General features: G+C 56.2%; 5 protein-coding genes and 1 non-coding gene across 6 annotated transcripts; 4 read left to right on the top strand and 2 right to left on the bottom strand.

The window, feature by feature from the left end:
• The first annotated feature begins 3535 nt into the window (after positions 1 to 3535).
• Positions 3536 to 5404, top strand: GGS23DRAFT_572472 (uncharacterized protein). Its single transcript, XM_051516628.1, has 2 exons — positions 3536 to 3861; positions 3996 to 5404. Exons 1-2 carry the CDS (start codon positions 3799 to 3801, stop codon positions 5013 to 5015), a joined length of 1083 nt encoding a protein of 360 aa, XP_051371177.1. The 5' UTR covers positions 3536 to 3798; the 3' UTR covers positions 5016 to 5404.
• A 3163-nt stretch (positions 5405 to 8567) lies between these two features.
• GGS23DRAFT_102205 (cytochrome P450) lies at positions 8568 to 10472 on the top strand. Its single transcript, XM_051510943.1, has one exon. It carries the CDS (start codon positions 8673 to 8675, stop codon positions 10239 to 10241), a length of 1569 nt encoding a protein of 522 aa, XP_051371176.1. The 5' UTR covers positions 8568 to 8672; the 3' UTR covers positions 10242 to 10472.
• Positions 10473 to 15864: 5392 nt separating this feature from the next.
• On the top strand, positions 15865 to 15980 carry GGS23DRAFT_t61. The gene has a single exon. It is a non-coding gene; the product is annotated as a tRNA-Leu (tRNA).
• A 2950-nt stretch (positions 15981 to 18930) lies between these two features.
• GGS23DRAFT_597681 (uncharacterized protein) lies at positions 18931 to 19353 on the top strand (the record flags this gene model as incomplete). The annotated part of the gene is made up of 2 exons (XM_051518657.1): positions 18931 to 19027; positions 19154 to 19353. The coding sequence occupies 2 exons, from the start codon at positions 18931 to 18933 to the stop codon at positions 19351 to 19353; spliced, it is 297 nt and encodes a 98-aa protein (XP_051371175.1).
• An 825-nt stretch (positions 19354 to 20178) lies between these two features.
• On the bottom strand, positions 20179 to 21311 carry GGS23DRAFT_101642 (uncharacterized protein). The gene is made up of 2 exons (XM_051510939.1): positions 20941 to 21311; positions 20179 to 20886 (listed from the first exon to the last, which is right to left on the bottom strand). The coding sequence occupies exons 1-2, from the start codon at positions 21004 to 21006 to the stop codon at positions 20353 to 20355; spliced, it is 600 nt and encodes a 199-aa protein (XP_051371174.1). The 5' UTR covers positions 21007 to 21311; the 3' UTR covers positions 20179 to 20352.
• GGS23DRAFT_101653 (uncharacterized protein) lies at positions 21312 to 22787 on the bottom strand. Its single transcript, XM_051510940.1, has 3 exons — positions 22397 to 22787; positions 22104 to 22334; positions 21312 to 22044 (listed from the first exon to the last, which is right to left on the bottom strand). Exons 1-3 carry the CDS (start codon positions 22632 to 22634, stop codon positions 21617 to 21619), a joined length of 897 nt encoding a protein of 298 aa, XP_051371173.1. The 5' UTR covers positions 22635 to 22787; the 3' UTR covers positions 21312 to 21616.
• Positions 22788 to 23511: the final 724 nt, after the last annotated feature.

The raw sequence follows: 23511 nt of genomic DNA, 5'->3' as shown, positions 1-23511 counted from the left end.
GTTGAAAGTCGGGATGTATTCAGGGGGGCGTTGGTGGAGTGGCTCCTGAGAGATGCTGAGAGGTGGATTTCGAGCTCGCCTCTCAACTTTCAAATGCTTCGTGGCGATATCGACATCGATATTTTTCTCGATGGCAAGCCATGGCACCGCCGAATATGTAGTCGTCGGCTATCGAGAGAACACGGACGCCGAGCCGCCCGCCGCCCAGGGGCTAGAGGATCAGCGCCGCATCCAGCCAGCTAAGCCTTAGAAAGACATACGCGTGTGTTTTCGGCGGATGCATGACGTGCTACGCTGACTTCATATCCCCCCCCCCCCTCCGGGCGCCCGATCGGCCGGCCGGCCTCCGCGGAGAGCCAGAGACATGGGTCGAATGACCCTCACTGGATCTGATCAGCCAAATGAACCCCGACCTTTAGGGAATTATCTACCACAAGCACTCTTGAAATATCTGACTTCAATCCATTCGTATTATGAGACAAATCTTGAGAGGCACGTAACCCAGCACGGGTGGTTTCTCGTCACCCGATCGCACTCTCGTGGTCGCGATGGCAACGTCGGCCAGTGACTCGGTCTCGGGCCCTCCTTTGGAACTAGGATCCCCGGTTCTGGATCTTTGAAGAAATTCCCGGAACCCGGCCGGGATCGAGCCTTTCCGTGCTTGGAAGCCCAGGTCACTGATCAAAGGCTCTTCGCCTGCGAGAAGTGACCGCATCGTGTGGACGAGCGACCCGTCAGCTTCGTACATCTTCGCTACACCACACTCTTACGAAGAAGTCACAGTAGCACCACAGCACTCTTATTTTGCAATTTACCGTGCGCCGCCCTACACATTGGGGTATTACCTTGGGACTCTATCGATCGGAGCTGCACGTGAGGTATAAGATGGAATAGGATTTACGTGGGATGCGCAAGACGGCCTGTCCCGAACACCTGTTTATCTGCTGTACTGACCGGGGAATGCGTCTATGGGGTTGAGCCAGCGCCGATATCATTCGTTGCAACTCTTATGGCTCACCCGCTTCCTGACCCCCTGAAACGTGCGGGTGGTTAACCTTCGTCAGCATCGTCCATCACCTTGACAGGGATCATGGTTGAATAATGCCCTTACAAAGTCGATCGAAGCTCCAATCGCCATTTTGGCGATTGGAGAAGTTCTCTCGCCGCCGCAAGCCATCGTTCCCCTGTCTTTTGCCTGACGCTTCGGCCCTTTCTAACAGCGTTCATAAGATCGTGTCATAAGGCTGCATGACCTCCCACGCAGGAGAGCCACTATTTCCGTAGGCCGTAAGGCCCGATATCCCTCGAGCGCGCTATTAACAGCAATCTCTCTATACTGCGATTTTCGCTCTCAAGTCGAGTGACCACTAGTGAAATCGCGCCTCAAAGCTTTTCCTTGATACACAACAAATATCCAAGCTAAATCAAGCTTCCAACACCACCGTACACCAGTACGCTCTTGATATTGGGCGCCAGTAAAGGCGTCGAATACGGAGGTCTCTCGGGGTATAGCCTGGCACGGGCTAGACTCTTCAGTACAGGAAACAGCACTCTTCTCGGGCTACACGACCCACGATCCTAACCGTTGGACCTGCCTGGGCCTCCTACGCTCTGGGTTCTCAGCCCAACCCCAGAACCCGCTCGGCGCAGAGCGGTGGAGGCGCAGTCTAGATTTCGGCGTTCTCGGGCTCGTCGCCGGGCGTACCCCAAGGGTTGTCTCACTTCCACTCAATCCTAACGTTCCTCTCTTTGATATATCCGATGTACCTATTTAAACCTCTCAAGCGGCCCCCGGTATTCATCCGAAATCGACGTAGAAGCCGTGGTGTCAGCTTTAAAGTCAGATTCTTCCGCCACTACACGAAGCCTACCCGTATCCCGTCTACGTCAGTAAAAGCGGGTGTGAGGCGATGAGGTCATGGTGTGATGTTTCTAGACGGAAGTATCCTTACCGGGTCACGACCGGTCAGGGAAGATAACCAAGTCGTTCTATTACAACGTGCCCAGGCAATAGGACGGCTTTCGCCTATTAAACTTGCCTCCTTCTCTTACTCTTCAGCACTCAGCGATAACCTACCCAGGACACGTCTGTTGGTGTTAGGTAAGAATAGAAGCAACAATTTCGCGTTGCCAACACTGCCGATTTCTGCTAGCCGCCTCGCAACTATGAGGGCGAAATAACTGGACTACCGGTACAGTGTGTCGGGAGGTGGTATTGCGGCTCATGCCATGGCCTCCGCGTAGGGCAGACGGGCCAACCCGTCAAGCCTCTCATCGATACGCCAGGCTCAGATCGAAGCTTCGGATTCGGAGTTGTTTAGGCGAATTAGCCCACACCTATGGACCGCCCGTCGGCCAGACACGCATAACATACATCCGATTTCGTTCCGCAACGGGAATCGATACCACCACACCACCACCATTATGTGCCTCTCTTAGGTATGCGTACGTGTGCCTCCGGTATATGCCTTCTCTGTGGCATCGATGTAACTTCGCAGGGGCCCCTTGATGTCATCTAATTGATAAGATAACAGAGCACCCGACGGCGGGGGCTATAGCGGGGTAGAGCAGTAATCGTGCCTACTTATCGTACCCGTCCATAAGGAAATCAGGCGTGTGTATCAGCACAGCATCGGTCTCTCTACATGCCACCACAGGCGAAAGTATTACGCGATAATTTCTATGTTGGTGCGAGACGGGATGGAATCGTGCAAGTGCTGCAGATTGGGAGGTAATGATGACGAGAAGGTATTCGCCGTCCTTAACTATAAGGCCTGGACTGAGTCGAGTGAATACCCCACCCCGATATCCCGATCGTGGCTGGGCTAGACTACTACTAGTCCGTCGCCACTGGAGGGGAGCAGGTCCGTCGGCGTATTATCGCCCAGACATTAATCGACGTCGGCAATAGAGCTGGATTCAGGTCCTTAAGCAGACGTCTAGCTGTCGGTAAAGAGTGGATGTCTACTTATGCCTAGTTACCGCTGGGTGCTTCAGGCCGTTTCAACGCAGAGGTTGCCAAGGTGGGAGCGTATACGTAGTACGTTGCGCGACCCCAACAAAGCGACAGAAGAGGGGGAGTGGAAAAGAGGCACATCAGGAGCCGTAGGTGGGCTAGGTGTGTAGGCACTTACTACCTGGTAGCTCTCTCTAATATTTCCTACTTTATTTTTTCTGAGAAAATATTTCGCAACTATGAAAGGGAAAAAAAGAAGGAAGTGTAAGACGTGAATGCATCTGAGAATGACCCCATCGATGCTACGAAAGAAACCGGGCCGTGGCGAACTGCAGAAGGCCCGCCTCGCGTTGGGTATCCGAAGGAGTGCATTTCCAGTATACACCAACATCAATATTAGCAGGTACCTCGCTATGTAGTCTTCGGGGGGAGGGTGAGGAAGAAGTACCTATAGGCAGGGTCCGGGTGGAGGGGAACCTCCAATACGGAAGACAGTGGACGGCTCAAGCCTAGGTGCCTAGCCCAACGGCTTTTGCCCTACGAAAAACCTCTGCAAAAATATCCCTCCCTCCGCTCCCCCGCCACCGTCACCACTATTATTTCTTACTGCATCGACCACCACCACCACCACCACCATTGCTACTACGACTACTACCGCCAAACGCCGTCCCTTTAATTCCCTCAGTGTTGCTTCTCACACCGTCGCCCTTCCCTCTTCATACCATCAGTAATAAAAAAGAATCTACCTTGTTGTCCCCTCCCTTGCGGCCAGCTGCCCTCTGCTAGGTCCTTGTAAACCCCATAGTCACCTGTTTCTTCACTCTTCCTAATTCACATTCATAATGGGAATAATCGACGAGCTGAACCTGAAGCCCGGCGTAATCTACGGCCAGGATGTCCTGAAGGTAACCAGCATGCCGCAGTCACTCTTCCCCCTTGTCCCCGATGCAGGCAAGCAGTGGAAAACAAAGAGAAAAACGAGAAAAGGGATTGCTGATTGAGCAGAGCGATGCTAATACGCCGTCTACCACGCATCTAGGTATTCCAATATGCTAAAAAGAAGGGGTTCGCCCTCCCTGCCGTCAATGTCACCTCCTCGTCGACTGTCGTCGCCGTGCTCGAGGCCGCCAAGGACTCGAAATCGCCCGTCATCATCCAGGTCTCCAACGGCGGTGCCGCTTACTTTGCCGGCAAGTCCATCTCCAACACCAACCAGGAGGCGTCGGTGATCGGCGCCGTCGCCGCCGCCCACTTCGTCCGCTCCATCGCCCCCGTCTACGGCGTCCCCGTCATCCTGCACAGCGATCACTGCGCTAAGAAGCTGCTCCCCTGGCTCGACGGCATGATCGACGCCGACGAGGCCTTCTTCAAGGAGCACGGCACCCCGCTGTTCAGCAGCCACATGATCGACCTGTCCGAGGAGGACCTCAAGTACAACATCGAGACGACGAGCAAATACCTAAAGCGGTCCGAGCCCCTGAGCCTCTGGCTCGAGATGGAGGTGGGCCTGACGGGCGGCGAGGAGGACGGCGTGAACAACGAAGACGTGGATAACAACTCCCTCTACACCCAGCCCGAGGACATCCTGGCCATCTACGAGGCCCTCAGCCCCATCTCGAACCTCTTCAGCATCGCGGCCGGCTTCGGCAACGTCCACGGCGTCTACCAGCCCGGGAACGTTCGCCTGCACCCCGAGCTCCTCGGCAAGCACCAGGCCCACGTGGCCAAGAAGCTGAACGACGGCCAGGACAAGCCCGTCTTCTTCGTCTTCCACGGCGGCTCCGGCTCGAGCAAGGAGGAGTTCCGCGAGGCCATCTCGCACGGCGTCATCAAGGTCAACCTCGACACGGACCTGCAGTGGGCCTACCTCGTCGGCCACCGCGACTACATCCTCAACAACATCGACTACCTGCGGACCCAGGTCGGCAACCCCGAGGGCCCCCACAAGCCCAACAAGAAGAAGTACGACCCCCGCGTCTGGGTGCGCGAGGGCGAGAAGACGATGAAGGCCCGTGTCGTCGAGGCCTTCAACGACTTCAAGTCGGCCGGAACCCTATAGAAAACCTACCCGACTGCTACCTACCTAGGTACCAAAACCGTCTTACGGACAAAGCGCATTGGCCGGACTCGCGAGGTCTCCGCTCCGGGGGTGTTTGTGTTTGTGTGCGCGTGTGCGTGTTAATGGGTTAGATTCTAGGAGAAAAATAGTTAAAATAGCATTGCGATCCGATGTCTGGGGGTATTTTTGCCTCCGGCATTCGCTCCCCTCTACCACTGCTTTCCCGTCCGTCTTGCCTTGCTTAGAGAGCGCCTATGTGCGTGTGTATGCTATGGTACACTACCCAACCAGGCCAGCCAGCCAGCAGCGGCTATTCCGTTCTTATTATTTGTCGTTGCGTCCCAGGTGTGCTAACAAGGCGCTGTCACGATGGGTGGATTCGACGAGGGTGGGAGGTGGGAGGCGGGGGGGAGGGGGCATCCGGCTCGGGGTAACGCAGCCGAAAGGCCTCCTCCTCCTGCTCAGCTGCCAACGCGCGGATAGCCGAAAGCCGGGATGGCGCGCGATGGGGCCAAGGCTCGAACCGGGACGAGCGCGAGCGAATTGGCCCGGGTGACCTCGGGAAAAAAAGAAATTCCACGCGCCTACTCTCTCGCCCGAGGGGAGAGGCGATCCCGTTCCCGCGATGCCGGCAGTTGACCTTGGTAAAAAGGAGCAAAAAAAGAAAAAAAAAGGATGTCGGCCCTCGTTGATGCCGCGGTATGTCTAAATAGGCAGAGGTTCCCTCCACGCGTCTCGGCGCTTGCTCGTCGTCGTAGGTATGAGGCGAACTCGTGGGCGAGACGGGTTCCTTACGTTAACGCTGGTGTCGACCTTGGGTAGGTAGGGTACCTCTTCTAGTGGAAGGGCAATGTACCTCCCAGGTACCTGTAGAGGGGATAACTGTGCTTCGTTTAGTGCATACGGGCTCGTAGCTGCATTCCGCCCGGGTTATAGCGATTCTATCGACTACCCCGTGTAGATAGGTGTATACCCGCCTAGCCAATTACGCCCGGTTCGTTCGTAATCGTATGCGTTTTGGTGGCGGTTCCTTTCGTAGCCTCGCTGCCTTAATCGTAAGGCACGTAAGACGAGTTAAAAGGTAAACCTGGTTAATTAATTAAAGGTATAAAAACTAAACTGCTAAAAGGGCTTAAATATAGCGTTTTACGAATAGTTAGCTGTTGCGTGTTTTTCTTTAATTCTATTAATCACAGGCCTCCATTCTGGATGCCTGAGGATCTATAATCGCTGCAATACGCAGTTATGCATGCATGCATAACCTCTTCATCCACCACGCCTTCGTGGATCCGATCCAAACCCCCTCTCTCTCCCTCCACATCGCCGCGCGTCCGCGAAACAACGGGCGCCGGCGCGCAGTACCCGCCACGAGCCAGTCGTACGCCCAGCCTAAGGCGTCGGCTGGTATAGCTGGAGGGTGGCTGCTGCGGCCGATGATGGCCCCGGAGCGACAGACTGCCTATCAGGTCACTCACGTTCACGGCGGCGAGGTTGGGGCGGCGAACTAACTGTTTACTACCGCGCAGCCTCTCTGAACCTCGTGCGCGGGAACGCCGCCGGGCTCAGTGGCTGCGTCGTCGCGTCGTCGTGGAAGGCCAAGACAAGACCTCGAGAGCGACGACGCCTAGGGTTCTTCCATCGTCGGGGAGGGGATCCAGGCCCGCAGAATATGCTAAGAGGTAGGGAATCGATCAGGAGAACGCCGTAGTCAATGGACGCGACTAGCTATTGCGACCTGTATACGGACGAAGAGTTTGCTTTCCTGGCTGGTTTCTCTGCTCGAGTAGGCATTTACTCGGCCGGCGCTGGGACGCGCCGTGGGCGGTCTTTCAATTTAGGTAGGTTAACCGACCTTAACAGCTAAAATACGTCGAAGCACTCCGCGCTTCTCCACGTTATCGTGCCGAAAACCTAGGACCTCTCCGAAGGCTAGGGAAAAGGGGAGGAGGAGGAGGTGTGTTTTACGTCACAGCGCGTACTACTTAACGGTAACAACGACTAGATACAGGAAGACCAGGTACGACCCGCAACTCCCTCCTTCGGCACGAACCTTCACCAGCCGTAAAGCCAGCCCCTCAATCCGCCGCCGACGCCCGGAGGCGCGTACTCGCTAGGGAAAAGGGGTAAGTAGGAATCGACGCTTTGATTGAACTGCGAAAAGGGATTGATTAGTAATCGACTCTTGATTGAACGGGGAGAAACTGATACGAGGAGGGTTATTTACAGGGGAATTTACCCTTGTAATTAATCAGCATGACAGGGGGTTTGACGTATTATAACTATCCTCCGGATAGGATTAAGAACCCAGCATAGTAGCGTCGCCGTCTCCGTCGCCAATCCCCAGGGCCACCCGCCGGATCCTCGCATCGTGAGCCATGGGTTACAGAGTCTCCATTACGGCGGTCGAGGTCGATCACCGACCGTCAGAGTGCGGTGTTGGGGAAATGGGGTCTCTAGAGGTGTCATCCCTAAACCGCATCTGGAAATAGATCGCGTACTAGCAGTTCTCAAATTCTGCAGGTTCCGTTGCCACTGGATTCCCACATCAGCGAGAGCTAACTCGATCTACACCTACCTTCACTCACCGCGCACGCGACGCATATAGGTACAGGTCGCCGCCTCTCTCGTATACCCATCTTGATAGTCGCAGAGGTATGTGACGTCCGTGGGCCATGTCAACTATTGCTTATTGGTACCGTCACTCTCTGTCGGGGAACCCCTAGCTGCCCCCTCCCTCCTCTCTAGGCTCGCAGCGGTAGTTGGGAATCTCTGCGAACGCCTAAGGTCGTCTTCGGAAAAGCCTGCGACGGCCGAGATAGGCGTCGGCGATACATACTTAAGAGCCGGCTAGCTCCGCCCTGGCACCGCATGTTTGACCCTCCCGCCGAGCTCTCCCCCATGAGGGAATCCAGTTCTCCCCCATGAGGGAATCCAGTTGCGACGGAACCTCCGCAGTTGGCACCGCACCCACCACGAGCTTCCCCACGGATCCTCTCGTTCCATTTCGCTGCGAGCGTCACGCTATGCCCTCAATAACTGTCTTCTGTTGGCCGATACCCCTTGGCTTGTGGGACGTTGGCTGCGTGTGCGTACGTATGAGACGGCGCTGATCCCCAATGAGTCGTCGCCCTGTCGCCCACAACCAGTCGCATGTGTGACTACTGCATGCTGGTGCCCGCATCCGTTGTTCAGAGGCGCCTCGACCTACGTCGATGCGTTAGTGGGGGTATCAACTCCAAGTGGTGTTGTGGTCATACTCCCGTTTCGTCCTCAATGGCAACCCGTATCGGATTGGTTTCCCGAGCATCCCAGCCCTAGGGCTCGTATCCCCCCCTCCCTCCCCCCTCCCTCACTACCTCCCCGTCTAGTTTCCGTACCCTGCGCCACGAGAGATCTACCGACGGTGGTGCCGACGAGAGCCGGCATCAAACAGCGGCAGCAGCTCATAAGGGCTCCCTCTCCGCACCCGCCTTTGCCAATTGGTTTATGAGCGCGAAGCTGACGGAGGCGGCAGGCAGCTTACTCTCTTGGAAGGTCGTGGGGCGAGACCGTGGCGTTCGGGGCCACCGTTGAAAAGGCGGCCGTGCTGCTCTCACGCACCAAATCACCGAAAGTAAAGTCTCTCTCCCCGCCAAACTCGCACGATCCGCGGCGAAAATGGCACTCCTCGATCAGCTCACCTGGCCGTGGGCCTTGGCTTTCGGGCTCGCCGCCGTCGTCTTCTACTACGTCTACCCGTACTTCACGACGTACAGCGACCTCCGAGGCATTCCTGCGCCATTCCCCGCCCAGTTCACTAACCTCTGGCTGCTCTACGCCTGCAGGCGAGGCCGGCGCTACCTCACCGTGCACGAGGTCCACAAGAGGCTGGGGCCGGTGGTGAGGATCCAGCCGAACCACGTCAGCATCGCGGACGACGACGCCATCCAGGCCATCTACGGCCACGGCAACGGGCTCCTCAAGTCCGACTTCTACGACGCCTTCGTGTCGATCCGGCGCGGCCTGTTCAACACCCGGGACCGCGCCGAGCACACGCGCAAGCGCAAGCTCGTCTCCAACACGTTCGCGCCCAAGTCCGTCCTCCAGTTCGAGCCCTACATCCACCAGAACCTGGCGCTGTTCGTCGACCGGTGGGACGAGCTCGTGGCCCGCGGCGGCGGCGTCGCGCGGCTCGACTGCCTCAAGTGGTTCAACTACGTCGCGTTCGACACGATCGGGGACCTGGCGTTCGGCGCGCCGTTCGGGATGCTGCGCGCGGGCGAGGACATCGCCGAGGTGCGGGTGTCGGTCGACGCGGCGCCCATCTTCGCGTCCGCGGTCGAGATCCTCAACCGGCGCGGCGAGGTGTCGGCGACGCTGGGCTGCCTGCCGCCGCTGCTGCCGTACGCGCGCTGGCTGCCGGACCCGTTCTTCCGCCGCGGCCTCGCGGCGGTGAAGAACCTCGCCGGCATCGCCATCGCCCGCGTCAAGGACCGCCTCGAGCGCCCGCCCGACATCCACCGCCGCGACCTGCTCGCGCTGCTGCAGGAGGGCCGCGACGACAAGGGCGAGCCCCTCGGCTTCGAGGAGCTCGCCGCCGAGGCCCTGACCCAGCTCATCGCCGGCTCCGACACGACGTCGAACTCGTCCTGCGCGCTGCTGTACCACGTCGCGCGGACGCCGGGCGTGCTGGCGAAGCTGCAGGCGGAGCTGGACGCGGCGGTGCCGAGCGCGGGCGCGGACGAGGAGGAGGACGACGAGGCCAAGGTGCCGGCGTACGAGGCGATCCGGCAGCTGCCGTACCTGCAGGCGGTGATCAACGAGACGCTGCGGGTGCACAGCACGTCGGGGATCGGGCTGCCGCGGGCGGTGCCGGCGGGGACGGCGGGGGTGACGATCGGGGGGCGGCGGTACGGGCCGGGGACGGTGCTGAGTGTGCCGACGTACTCGATCCACCACGCGCGGGCGATCTGGGGCGCGGACGCGGACGCGTTCCGGCCGGAGCGCTGGCTCGGGCCGGGGCTGCCGACCGAGCGCCAGCGCGCCGCCTTCGTGCCCTTCAGCCACGGCCCCCGCGCCTGCGTCGGCCGCAACGTCGCCGAGATGGAGATGAAGATGATCGTCGCCACCTGGGCCCGCCGCTACCGCGTCGCCCTCCGCCGCCCCGCCGACGAGCTGCGCACCCGCGAGGGCTTCCTGCGCAAGCCGCTCGGCCTCGACATCGAGGTCAGCCGCCGCCGCCCGTAGACCAGGGTTTGAGCTGGCTACGGGCTGCGATGGGGCGTCAGCGGGTGGTGGGAGGGCTAGCGAGCGACGGTGCTCACGCGGGTCTTCTCCCGCCCCAGGATTCTCTCTGGTGGGGGATATATATCATCTATCAGCCGTGCAGCGCGCCTTCGTTCCGCCGCGGCTTGATGTGTAGCATATGCTTGTTTCCCTTTCCTCCTTGTATTCATGCTATCAGGGTCACTTGCAGGACCACTATCTAGTTGGATACGAACGGCCTCACAGAATGATTGACTTGGCCGTAGGACGCGCACCAAGCGCCTGTATAATAACACGTATTAATATACACGTCTTCATCCCTCCCTCCCAGTCCTATCCTACCGCCAGGGACCCCGCCCCGCGGCCACCCATTCGTGTCTGGCCAGACTATAGACGCCTACATTTCCCCGTTCGGCTTACTACCCAGGAGTGAAGCGCCAGATAATGCACGCTTCCCCGTCCTGCCTGCCATCGGACCTCGCCGTCCCGCTTCGTGAGCTGCCCTGCAGACGACCTGCTGCCCTCGACAATCACACGGCGGACATAATTACCCCGCACACGTTCGAAGCCCGGTTCCTGTGGTTTCTTAAAGGCCTCGCGCACGTCGCGCTGCACGTTCGGAACCGCTTCCACCTCTCAGCCCGTTCCTAAGGCCTCCGCCGTACCGCGCTGGTATTCTTCCCCCCCCCCCCCCCCCGGCCCCTCCCACAGCGATTCCGTGTCCGTGAGCTTGTCTATTCCTGCAGGTCGTCGTCGAGAGTGTCTGCGCAGGCACTTTCGTGTGCGATAGCCGTAGCCCACGCGGAAGGGGGGGGGGGGGGGGGGGATGGCCGCTGGTTCACGTAGCCGGCGCTCCAGCGTGACTGCAGCCGCCTCTGCGCCCGCGGGAGTGAGAAGGAAGGCTCTGTGCCGTGCCCTGCGAGAGTCTGGTCCGTGTCGTACGGCTCCGTCGCCAGCCTCACGCCTAGACAGTCGATTCTCCGTCGGCAGTACAGCCGCCTTTGCAACCATGTAGGCAGCCGAACTCTCGTCCGCGGCAGACCGGACCCCGTCGCGGACGGCCCAGCCACGCGGTTGGGGGGGGGGGGGCCGCCCTGCAGACAACCAGCTACCCAGTGTTTCTCGCTCGCAAGTTGCCGATCGCCCATCGTTGACGCGAGCGCCTTTGCAGCCGCTGAGCAGCTGGGCTCTATGCCATACCTAGCGGCACGCCAGCGCATCTCCGGCGTGGTTTCGGACCTGTTGGTAATGTGCCATCATTTCGGCACAACTTTTGGACTTGCCCAAAAGCAGAAAGTCGGCTATGGCGACGCCCGTTCACTCGGACACGAGACCCTCACGCCCCCGGTTGTTTCCCCGTTGCGCGCTATAGCTAGCAGCACGTAGGCGAGCCTCCTCTCGTCATAGCTCGTCTAATGGCGTCCAGCAGAGCGGTGGTGGGGGGAGTCCACGATGCTGCGGACGAGCCCGAGGGACCGGCCGCCGATGGGTGAGGGGTTGGTCGACAGACGCACGGTCGGAAGCGGCGTGGTCCCGGCGAGCTTTGTTCGCTCGCCGCTCTCGACGAGCCCTAAATTTCCCTCTCGGCCCAACGGTCTTCGGTGTGGGCGAGAGGGTCGCCCACCGGGGGACATCGGAAGCGCTATGAGCGTACCGTGCGGAATTCGTGGAGGCTAGGCGTGGGGGGGGCCTCTTACCCTGTGCACCCGTGCATGAACGTGGCCTTCCTTAGAGCTAGATGCCGCGGCCATCACTCTCCTCCTCGACATGCGGTCTGTCGAAATCCTTCTCAGCATCGACCCCTCAGGGCTCAGGTCGTCGCCTAGTTTTCTTGTCGTGCAATTGTAGCACCCGACGAGTCGGCGGGTAGGTAGATGTCCTATCACGCCCCACCGTCGCTCCAGCGCCGGATCTCGAGAGCCTAGGCAGACCATTCCGTCGACAAAAGAAGAGCGACGAGCAGGCGGTCCATGGCTCGGGAGTGGAAGAGAGCCCATGGCTCGAGTCGAGCGAATAGGGGTAGGTGCAACGGCGGTCACGACCGCAGGAGATTCTTCCTCGCCACCACGAGCTCCAGCGCGAACTCCAGGCGTATGCGGCGATGGCTCTCCAAGCTCACCTTGTCCACCGAAGGTCTCCATAGGAGCCACTGACTCGGGGACGGCTTGGGCCCTTGACACGGGAGCAACCACGGGCTCCCGGTCTCCCACAACGATAGGGGCCCGGCTGGAATCGTGTTGATCACGGACCGTCTCGTCTGTCCCCAGACGTCCTCTGCGATTCTTCCTGGCCTTTCGGCTGATCGTCGCAAATCCCGGGCGGCATCGATCTCTTCCTCTACCATACCCTTCTCCGCTCGACGGTGGGCATTTGGGTCGTGAGCACCACCATAGGCGCGTTCGAAGTGCTCTTATCGGATTTAATATGGTGTTGTTGGAAGGTTGCGAGTTGGGGCTGATACTGTAATTTTGGGGTTTGGCGACCTTGCGCCTGGAGGCACACCAGGTGTGGGGTGCCTCGTGTACGGCGATCTGAACTATAGTGTTGCCAGCGGATATCCCACCAGTCAAGGATCGCAGCGCGTTACCTCCCCTCCTGAACATAGGTACCGAATGTGAAAGCAGACGCCTGCTGGTAATGTGACGATTGAGACGACCTTAGGCTGCTGCAAGGCAGGAGAGAACCCGCCGATCATCGTGCTCCTTTCCTGAGAAGCGAGAGGCGCCAGCTGTCACGCACTCTGACCTGCGCGCGTCTCTCCGTATCGTTGTTCAGAATGGAGTAGTAGTGGTGCGTAAAGACGAGCAACCCGACAGTCACCGGATGCCAGAAAAGGCCTTTGCTAAGCAGCGTCGTCTTCTCCTCCCTCCTACTGGCTCCAGGCAACCCAGCATGCGTGGGAAAGGAAACCCTCGACTACGGTACGGTGCACCATTAGTGCGTATCCGACAACAATTTTCGGAAATATTTACCTTGAAAAAAAAAAACACCAGAACTCCGCAACGCCAAATCAATTTATTTTCCCGTCCAAAATTAAATTTCCCGTCCGAAATGAAAATGAAGCAAAGTTGAAACTATAAAACTAAATTAGAAATCTTATAGAAAGGGCTCGTATGAAGGGCTCGTATAAAGGAAATATATACTTACGCTAATCTACTACCACCGGATGATTCACCGTCCCCTCTTCATCGGACGAGCTTAGTTCTACCACCTGACTGGCTTGTTGGGCTGGTTGTGCGGGCGGCGGAAGGGCGTTATCCGGGGGCGGATCCTCGGGACCGCCGTCTCGTACGGAGTACCGTGCAGCGTGATCCCGGAACTTATAACAAGCACACGAGCCACCGAAGTGGCCGCGTAACTTAATGCAGACCGGGAAATTCCGAAAATCGGTTTGTCGGATACGCACTAATGGTGCACCGTAGTCTACCCACATTTTGACGCAGATGAGTTTCATATCCCGTCGTGGTGCCTATAAAACAAGGTCGATATAAGTAATTGTTATATAAGCGAAGCAGCGTAATTGCCTTGAGATTTCGCATGGATCGACTCTTCCATGTGTTGAAATTTACCCGTAGACGCTTTCTTGCGATGTTATACGCATATAGGGCCGACATAAGTGTTATATCTCGTTGTGGTGCCTGTAGAGTTAAGGTGAACCTGCGCTGGTGGTTGATCCACTGGCTGCGACTCGCTCATTTCGGGGGAATGGACGTCAGATTATCGGTCTCTATATGGCCTCGAGTTCTGGCGACCACACATGAAAAGGAGAGAGAAGCGAGATATGTTGCGGCCACGGCTCACCCGTTGGTGTGTCGCAGGAGCCACGCCTTGAACCGGGGGAGAGAAGATGAGGCCAGGGGCAAGAGCCAGGGAAGAGGCCGTGATATGGTGAACGACCGGTATAGCGGCTATGGCGTCGAGCACGCTCCTGATAACCGAGGAAGGAAGAGATGACGTTGTCGCTCTGAGCTTTTGTGCGAGTGGGAATCTCCATGAAACCCAGGAGGCTACCGAGGCCCAGAGTAACAAGTGCCAGGTAGAGAATGACAAGTGCAAATGAAGGCCATCTGCAACACAAGGTTCGGAGGCTGTTTAAATTGGCAACCAGAGCCACCCGCTCGCCAATGTAACAAAAGCGAGATGAGTGATGGATTAAAGACAGCCGAAGCAGCTGTGTCGCCCACCACCATGGCCCTTGCTGTTAAAAATCGCTGGAGCAGCAGACGAGCCTCAATCTGTAGGTACCTAGATAACGAAGCCCGGACTTTTCGATATGCCACCAGCTGACGTTGGTCGTATCTGTTGGTAGTATCTGAGGACCCGCGGCGCAAGGCAACTAGACCGGCATTAGAAAACGGTTTGGTCAGCCCTCGGAGCTGGACTTCGAAAACGCGATTTAAAAATATGTGAGCATACCCCTAAAACAGCGCCCGCAGCGACGCCGCCACGACGGGCCAGGAGAAAGGGTTCTCGTGACAAGAGACCGTGAAGCCGCCTGCAGCCAAGAGTTGTATCCACTCGTCGGATCTCCTCCTATAGAGAATTAACATCGTCGGACGCCAACCCGCTGCCTCCCTCCGCCAGCGCCTCCCCGTTGCCGAGGAGTAATAAGGTGCCCGCCCATGATAGCGTCAAAGTCGCGCATGAAGGCGCGCTTAGCCGTCAGCCAGACCGAGTACCCGGCATCGCCGCTGATTAGGCGGCAGTCCACCTAGTACTGCCAGCGGGCGACCGCAGCCTCATTCTATACGTAACCATCAGACGATGCGTTATAAGGGAGACGGAAGGTAGGTATTACTTACAGCCTCTGGGCCCAGGTGAGGGTAGTGCGCCATGAGGAGGCTGCGGCGGTTGGTAACCTAACCCTCGTATTCTTGATTCCGCTATGCAAAAATCAGTACGCAAGATATGCTGGCAGCGCCGACGCGTCAACGGCGCGTCGGCATTCGGAGGATAACGTACCGCACGGCTGCGTTTGGAGCGGCTCTGGTAAAAACTGGTCCGATGGGTCTTTTCCATCCGCTCAAACGAGCAGAGCAGACGGTATATGGGCGCGCGGGGAGCATCGACCCCTTTGTTCTTCTTATCTGTTGCGTAAAACGTAGACGCCTACATTTACGCTGTGCGGTATGCAGGCATATAAGGGCTGCTTCAACTGCTACGTGACATTATCTCTTTGCCGGGGCTACGAGGGCGCGTCAGTTACCTATGCATAACCCCAGCACGAACCCGAGAACAGGAAAACATACCTAGATGCGGCTGATGATTGAGCACGATTAGCAGCCGGCATAGTCCGCTTGCGGCCCTTCAACTTGGGCCTCCTGAGTAGGCCAGGATGATGGGCCGCAGCATAAACCCCGTCCGTATGTGGAAATATACACGCTCGATGCAAGGCACCTTGCCGCTCCGACGGGTCAACATCCAGCGCAAGTCATGCGTGCACCTGTTGACGCCTGTGGTGCCTTGTTTACAGCTGGTGGCCAGGGCTGTGCTTCTGGCAATGGTGTCCCTGTCCTTGGCCAGCACCCCACGATGGGCAAGGCGGGTTTCAATTCGACCCCGCCAGATATTTAGGCACTAATCTTGCCCTGGACACCCATCGAAAGGCAAGATGGCCGAGTTGGTTATGGCGCCAGGTTAAGGTTGCAGCTTAACAGTCTGTGAGCGATCGCAGTATTCCTGGTGGAGCAATCCGCGTGGGTTCAAGTCCCACTCTTGTCACGAAACTTATCTTTTTTATTTTCTTTTTCTTGTTCACGCTGCCCAATCCATCTTGGACGCCAACTTCTTTTTTTTGTTCTTTGTTAGCACTGCAGAGGGAAGATGCACCAATTTGCAGCATGACCCTTTCCACAAGAAGTATTCTCATTGTAGCAGGACGATCGCAGGCAGGCGGTTCTCTGAACGATCCCCTATTGCAAAAAAACAAGTATAACATTAGCCTTGATCAATCTTAGATACCTTAGCTCTCTAATCATAATAGGTATGTACTTACTATTAGAACGAGAATGTTGTTCAAGATGATGAGTGATGCAGACCTTCCCGGGTGGTCCTTCAGGACGGTCAGATGGGCAGCACCATCGTGCTTGACGGCGGCCTCAGCTTGACGGCGGCCTCATAAACACGGTTAGGGATAAGGGGTAATTGTCAGGTTGACAAAAGACAGCCTAGGAGAACCCTCCAAATTCCCTAGAGAGCACCTCAAGCCCAATTAGGACTCGCCTATCCACGGACAAAGGTGCCGTTGCGCCGGTCATCAGGTAGATTGCCGGTGGCGTTGGAAACTGTTTTGTAATCGTATAAGAATTCGTGAACTTTACACAGGCAATACAGATTGTTGGGCATGGTAAGGCCTAGATGATGACCACCTTCTCGTCAGTTCGGGCTTGTAAATCTGCATTGGAGTTGTTCAACTTGCCTAGAGAGAAAGATCCTGACTGATCTGAGAAGGGGCCCCCCAGCCAGCATCATGGAGATGAAACTACATGGTACCCAGATTGTCAGTAATAGTAGGACGGAAGGCTGGAGGGGAAATAATGTGACAGCGTCTTCTTGCTAGGGATATTTTCGATGTTTTGTTACGTCTATAACAGACCTGGACATACCATCCTATGGGCGTGGATCAACACTGCCTAAATCAGGCCTCCTGTCCTGATTGGCGCGAGACTTTGGGCGGTATACTTTAATCCGGGTGTCTCTGAGTGTCTCTCTGGATAGAGAGATCTAAGATATGAAATGCCAGGTGTATGAAACGCTAGGTGCCTGGCAAGAGGAAGAGAGAGATCACGTGGGAAGAAATATTGTGTCCGGGGAAGATACGCGCTTCCCACAAAGAAGGTCACTCAAGCTGCTTGGAAAGGCAGCATCTTGAGAACATTCTCGTCCTTGGCAAGTAAGCAAGTTGTTGGTACCGGGAGATAGGATCGTGATAGAGGAGAAATAAGTATGGTGGAGGGGTGGGAGGTGAACGGGATGTGAAAGAAAGAAGGGAGGGAGAATAGGTCTGGTACAGGGAGGGGAGACATTCTTTTATATCTAAAAGTTCGAACTCTAGGCTCCGTGTGCGCGCGGGTATGAGTACAGTGTTCATGTCAGTCTCTGGAGTAACAGCGGTGATGGCAGACAGCAACAGAGGGCCAACATACAACTCTGATGATTCAATATCAATCACGAACACGCAAGATTCTGCAGCACAGCCAAGCAAACTCCCTATTCAGACGTCATTGTGTGTCAGAGTCGGTACATGCCTTCCTCCATGATCTGAGGTGTCCGCCCCTATAGTCAGGGGAGACTAGTGGCATCCCCGGGTATGGTTCCAGTTGGCTAGCCAGCCTGTGACTCATAAGCCATTTAGCAGCAGGTGTTGAATAACAGCTCTGGATCGTTTAGACAGCAACTACGTAACTACAGGCTGTGTCAGGAAACCGATGACGAAATGCCCTCCTTACATACCAGACCAACAGGTGGACTCAGCTACTCCCACGCTCCCTTTGACTAGTCATGAGCCTCTCCTGGCGCCATCAGACGCTGTAGAACGAGCTTCAAAGCAGTTGCCCCTGGTGAACGGCAGGGAATCCACGATAAGGGGGTGGGAGGTGAGAGGCAAGGAGAGAGGTATTGCCTATTCTCTCCACTTCTCTAGGTCCCCAGCACACCTGATCTCCCCATGGAAACAAAGCGAATCTCCCTTGGAAAGAGCTGGCCCGGTTGAGAGGGTGTTTTGTTTGGTAGAACCAAGGAGAGCCATCTCCCAAGGTAGCACGTACCTACGTGGTGCGGCACACCATAAGTGTGAATTCCTACTGATTCCCATGTATTGCCTACCTGATAAGTAGGTACCAAACGTGTCTAATAAGGTATTACCCAACCTGTACTTCGTTATATGGGCTCTGAATGCTTGCTCGAAATATGTATCTTGGTATGCACCTGTGGCTTGGTGTGGAAGGAGGTGTAAGTGTAAATTGGGATTCTCTATACAGCTCACCCCCATCTACCAGTCCATTGCAACTCTTTTGTTCAGTTGCGCACACAAGTCTTGGTACGTACCCATCCTTTTTGATTGTAGCATTGAAGCATTTGGAACATCGCTGCCTAGCCAGTTTCTCAGATGCCCCCAACATCACCACTCACCAGGTTTGCTTAGACAGTTTGGGTATTGTTGTTGGCAGGAGAGAGATATTAGTAAACTTTTTCCGCCACCAAACGTGCCAAACAGAAATGGAGAGCATCCTATCGCATGGGAAACCGTACACTGTTTGTATTTCCATATGGCACATACCAAAGCCATCAGATGTCTGTATACCTAGTCTCCAACCACTCTCCACACTGTATATTAATAGTACCTGCCTATGGGCAGACAGCCCTAGCACACACTGTATATAGGTGGTATTTTATTCTAGAGAGGCAAGACCACCCGCTGGTTCAAGGTGAAGTGCGATGGCTATACCCAAATGAAGTCTCGACACCTACGCGCTAGAGGCATGGCGGGCGAGTTCAGCGCCTAGACCGAGGGCGTTCTAGTCGTCGGCGGGGTGTGGCTATGGCATTAGCCCTCCCTTGAAACCATGGATACCGCTACTATGTTCTCTTAGGCACAGGCTCGAGAGCAGGCGCCGGCGATTGCTGAACACACTAGTACCTACGTATACAAGGGGAGCAAGAGGAGACCAATATGGCGTACCGCAGACAAAAGCGCCAGGTCCTGGGGGTGCTGTCTGTATGGACTATGTTAATAGCCACGGCTAAATTGCAGGCACACACGACGCCATGTAAGTCACCCAAATATATACCTATACGTAGCACCAGGGTATGATGTGAATAACACCTCTTGATTCCTTGCTATGATGGCTTCGGACTGGTCCTCACCGGCACACATTGTCCTGTGTTGGTGATAGTAAGTCGTCAACTAGAAAATGGGACTATCATCTACAAGTACGACCCGCTTCCCGACCAGAACCACCTCCGGCCTGTCACCATCGAGCCTGATAGTCTTGATAGCGACGTTTGCGCTACCATACGCATCGTCCCATTCGTCGGAGATGCGCCCCCGATCCCTCGTTCCCGAGCTTGGCTCCGGACCGGTCGAGGAGCCTGAGCGAATTCTGTCCGAGTCTCGCGGCGTTTGCCTCGTCGCAGTTTCGCGACTCGATACGAAATCCTGCCTGGCCAATTGGCCCTCCGGCTCGCTACCATGGTCGTGTCGTCCATTGAGCGATCGGGCCCCGCTGCTCGCCCGTGTACGAGGGTGATGGAGAGCGGACTCGAGAGGCTCTGTAACGTTATTCCGGCGGACACCATCCCAACCCGGCATCCTGGCTCCCGAAAAGACGACACCTTGGAGATGTACGCTCGGGCGCTACCATGCGACAATTTTGCCTCTTTATACCAGGTACTTTCTAGATAAATAGGCGCCAACTTTGAAAGCGGGCACCCAAGCGGTTGCGAAAAGCTTGTCTAGCAGCTTAAATACCTACCAAGACTGTCTCGCCACATCATCCAGAGGCCAAATTTGTTGCGAGGGCGCTGGTATACGCGGAACAGCGCCGCCTCTGCCTAGGTACTGGCGGGGCGCTGGCTCTCGCACCCGACTCTATCGAATGTGTTGACAAAGTGTGTGTCGTCCTCGATTGCCCCTCGATCCGAGACTGGCTTCTCTACCCCTAGACATCACCGATTTTCGCGCGAGACTCGAGGATGACCCTTTCTCTAAGGTGAACGTGGCCGCCGAGTCCTTAAACAGACACACGACAGGAAAGAGGATAAGTGGACGCGTTCTTGAATCGGTCTGAGGAGGGTGGGAATGGTATACCTTAACCAGCTAGACGAAGCCACCGATTTCACCACCACCACTAGGTTTTCAGGTGCCATCACATAGTCTCATATCGGATTTAAGATAATATCAATTAATTTCAAAATTCTATGTCAAACATCTTAGTCTATTACAAGGATTTGATACCAGCCAATGTACTCTATGATACATCACCACCTCATTGCCGACAACAGAGACCTCTGGCTCCCATGTGGCTATGCGCGCAGGGGAATCCCGACTACGGCGCTTCCGGCAGCTCGGATACGACAAATGATAACTACCACATCAGTGGCCTTGCGAAGCATGCTGAGCCTCTGGAGGAGGCGGTTGCTGTTTTCCGCCATCGCCGAAGATTTCGGCAATCATCGCATCGAGGTGCCTTTCCAAGTCTTCACTAATACCCTGGTTTGCCTGTTCTGTAAGGTCTAAGACGTTTTCGGTCAGGGGTTGCGCCGTCCCAGGCCCGTATTCATGGTATCCGGGCGGCGCTTCGCTGGCTGGAAAGATTGCCCCCGGAGACTGAATCAGGGCGGGGATGTTTGAAGAGGGCATTGGCCACCGAACGGCTAGGTCCTGGAGTTCGCGTGGTTCTGTATCGAGGGCCGTGTTGAGGTCGGCGAAGGGGGCGGGTGCTAGGGGAAGGATGCATCCGAAAGCCCTGGAGCAGACGCAGGAGAAGCAGGGCTCGGGGCGGTAGCCCTGAGGAAACGTGCAGCTATGGCCGGCAACGGCGCACCGGACACACTTCCTGAACCCCGGGCCCGCGGTTTGGATGCCGCTCTCAAGCATCGTCGCATCAGACGTCGGAATCGTGCAAGACTGGAACGCATCAGCACACTCCGTACAGCCGACGGCGGGGGGATTGTCAATTACCAGGTTCATCTCGCACAGAATACCCTGCTTGACGCATGCCATACAGGATCTATCTGAGTTCGCCATGCTTGCTGATTGAGGGTCGACTCGACACGCTACGACGAGAAATGTGTGTTCTGAGATGACGAGGAACCGAGGAGATATTTGATAATGTCTGGGACCCCAAGTAGAAAAAAATTAGGGGGAACGCTTGAGACGACTGATAATATATTACATGTTAACACAGACGTCGTCCTGGGACAGCGAAGAACAATAAATCTACTTTGCTTTCATACAGTATCCATCATATCTTCTCATGTAGCCATGGACAATGGGTATTGTGTCCAACATCTGTATCCAACATCTGTATCCAACATCCAGTGTTTGACGATATACAAGTTCTTTGTCCGTGCTCTTCCATCAGCTCTGCCCTCCAGTCAGAAGCTAGGCTCGACGATGTGTCGCTCTGCTTCCAACTGAACATATCCAATACATCGTAACAAACATGTTGTCTTCTGGGGGCATTGTGTTCGAGCCGAGATGCAACGATGGTACGCGCCGCCGTGACATGAGGGCGTTATGTCATCTTTCGAGCGTGGCCGTGGCAATGTATTACCTATCAACATGGGCGCGTCCTACTTCTCAATCATGGGTATCTCATAAACACTCAAGTCCAATTCGCAACCGCCCGCATCCTTCACCCCTGAAGTTCCGCCGCCTGTGATCTCTGCGTATTGCTTGTCGCAATTTCTGGTCGAAATCCGTGCCCCTGCCCTGCATCCAGCTCGGCACCTCTGTTTGCCGCTTCCATCTCGGCCGGCTTGTAATACTCTGGGTACGGTCCAGGCACGGGTGAGCCGACGTAGGTCTGCGGCGTCGACGCGAAGCTCTGCCCCGGCTGCGAGTACGGCTGCGAGTACGGCTCCATGCTGTCAGCCTCTCGGGTTTTCTTATTTCTCGATCGGCGGAAAAATATGACGCCTAGGATGAGAGCAATGAGGCCGACACCTCCAACGCCTACTCCGACGCCAACCCCGATCTTCGCACTGTCCGTTAAGCCAGACGGGGTCACTTCTACGCTCGTAGTAGGTAGGGTAGCGTCAAAGGCCCCAGCTGAGGATGTGCCTACGCGACGGATTAGTTACGCAGACTTGGGCGCGAAGCCGGAGTGCGTTTCCACGTACTGGTTATTGATGTAGTGAAAGTAGACGACGACGCTGAAGAGGTACTCGTCGAAGTTGTCGACGACGATGTAGCCCGCAAGCCGCTGATGAAAAAGGACGCGCTCAAGAAACCACCGCCTTTCTGTTGTGCCTCCGTGCCCTGGGCATCGACCACGCGGAACGAGTAGATTTGCGTAGCGTTGGTCGAGTCGGTCGACACCTCCCACGCATACCATGTCTGGCCTATGTTGGCTGTGGAAAAGGTTAGCAACGATCTACCCGAGACACGGAGGGTACTGTGAACCCCGACTCACAGGCGAGCAAGACAGGCTGGTTGAATTCCCAAGCGACGATCAACCAGAGATTCGAGGTTTCGTACGTCGTCGTCCAACTGACGTTCATCGTCGCGCCCATCGGGTACGAGCTCTGAGACCCCTTCGGTTCTATGAACGCGCCATCCGAGTACTTAAGCGCCGGTTCGCCAGGGTTGGGGAGTTGGCCGAGAGCGAGAGCGCTCAGACAGAGGAGCGCGGCGAGCCGGAGGAGCCACATAACTGACGAACGAGCGGACGAGCCGATTTCCCACGAGATGAAAAGTAAACCCGCCCCAGATCGGACTTCGTCAACGGGTAGGTGAGAGGGAAGATCACTCAAGGTATACGAAGTACGGATATAAACAAGAAGGAAAAAAGACTTGCGAGGAAAAGTGGGAGCACAACCACCCACGCGGAATGGAGCCAACCACACCAGCCATGATGCTAGTGGTGGGCACGCACTTCCCGCGAAGGATTTCTCATGGGTACGCCTCTTTTTTATTGCGATGAGACGCAGATCTTACGGCGGCGTAGACGGCTGCTGCTATTGCGTAGCGCCCTGTGGTATATCCATATTTCCGACCCTGGCTCGCGATGAGCTGCGGGTCCTAGGACTTGCGCCCCCCTGTCCCCTGAAGGTCGCCCTCGGCTCGGCATGGCGCTGTTGCGCTCCCACAGGTCGACCAGGTCGTCGGGTTTCTTCCAGAATCATACTGCGCAGTAGCCATGCGCAGGCGGATGCTTGACTAGCCGGGCGTTTCTCTATTTTAAGGGGGGAGAGCTTGCTAGTTCTTGGAGCTGGCGATATGACAACGTTAATTCACTCATCACAGCCGCGATCTTCCTTGGGGTCTCTGGGACCTAGCGTGCACTCATATGTACTTTAGCCGATAGAGCGAGCGCCATCACAACGCGCGTAGCACTGGTACCATTTTGGCGTTGGCTCTTGGTGTTGCCGGGGTATGCTGCCTATCAAACTGGGGCCGATGGAGTCCGCGTCTACAGACTGCAAAGAACCCCATAACGAGTTACCAAAAGAAAGGAAGAAATATAATATAGTCGTACGTAGCATTGTCGATCCAGCCCTACGAATTTGTGCTCTTCGATAGCTGCTG

Source organism: Durotheca rogersii (assembly GCF_024521655.1).
Source record: "Durotheca rogersii strain YMJ 92031201 chromosome Unknown GGS23scaffold_13, whole genome shotgun sequence".
Classification (NCBI taxonomy): Eukaryota; Fungi; Ascomycota; class Sordariomycetes; order Xylariales; family Xylariaceae; genus Durotheca; species Durotheca rogersii.
The sequence above is the reverse complement of the archived record's forward strand: the minus strand, read 5'-3'. Positions and strand labels throughout refer to the sequence as shown.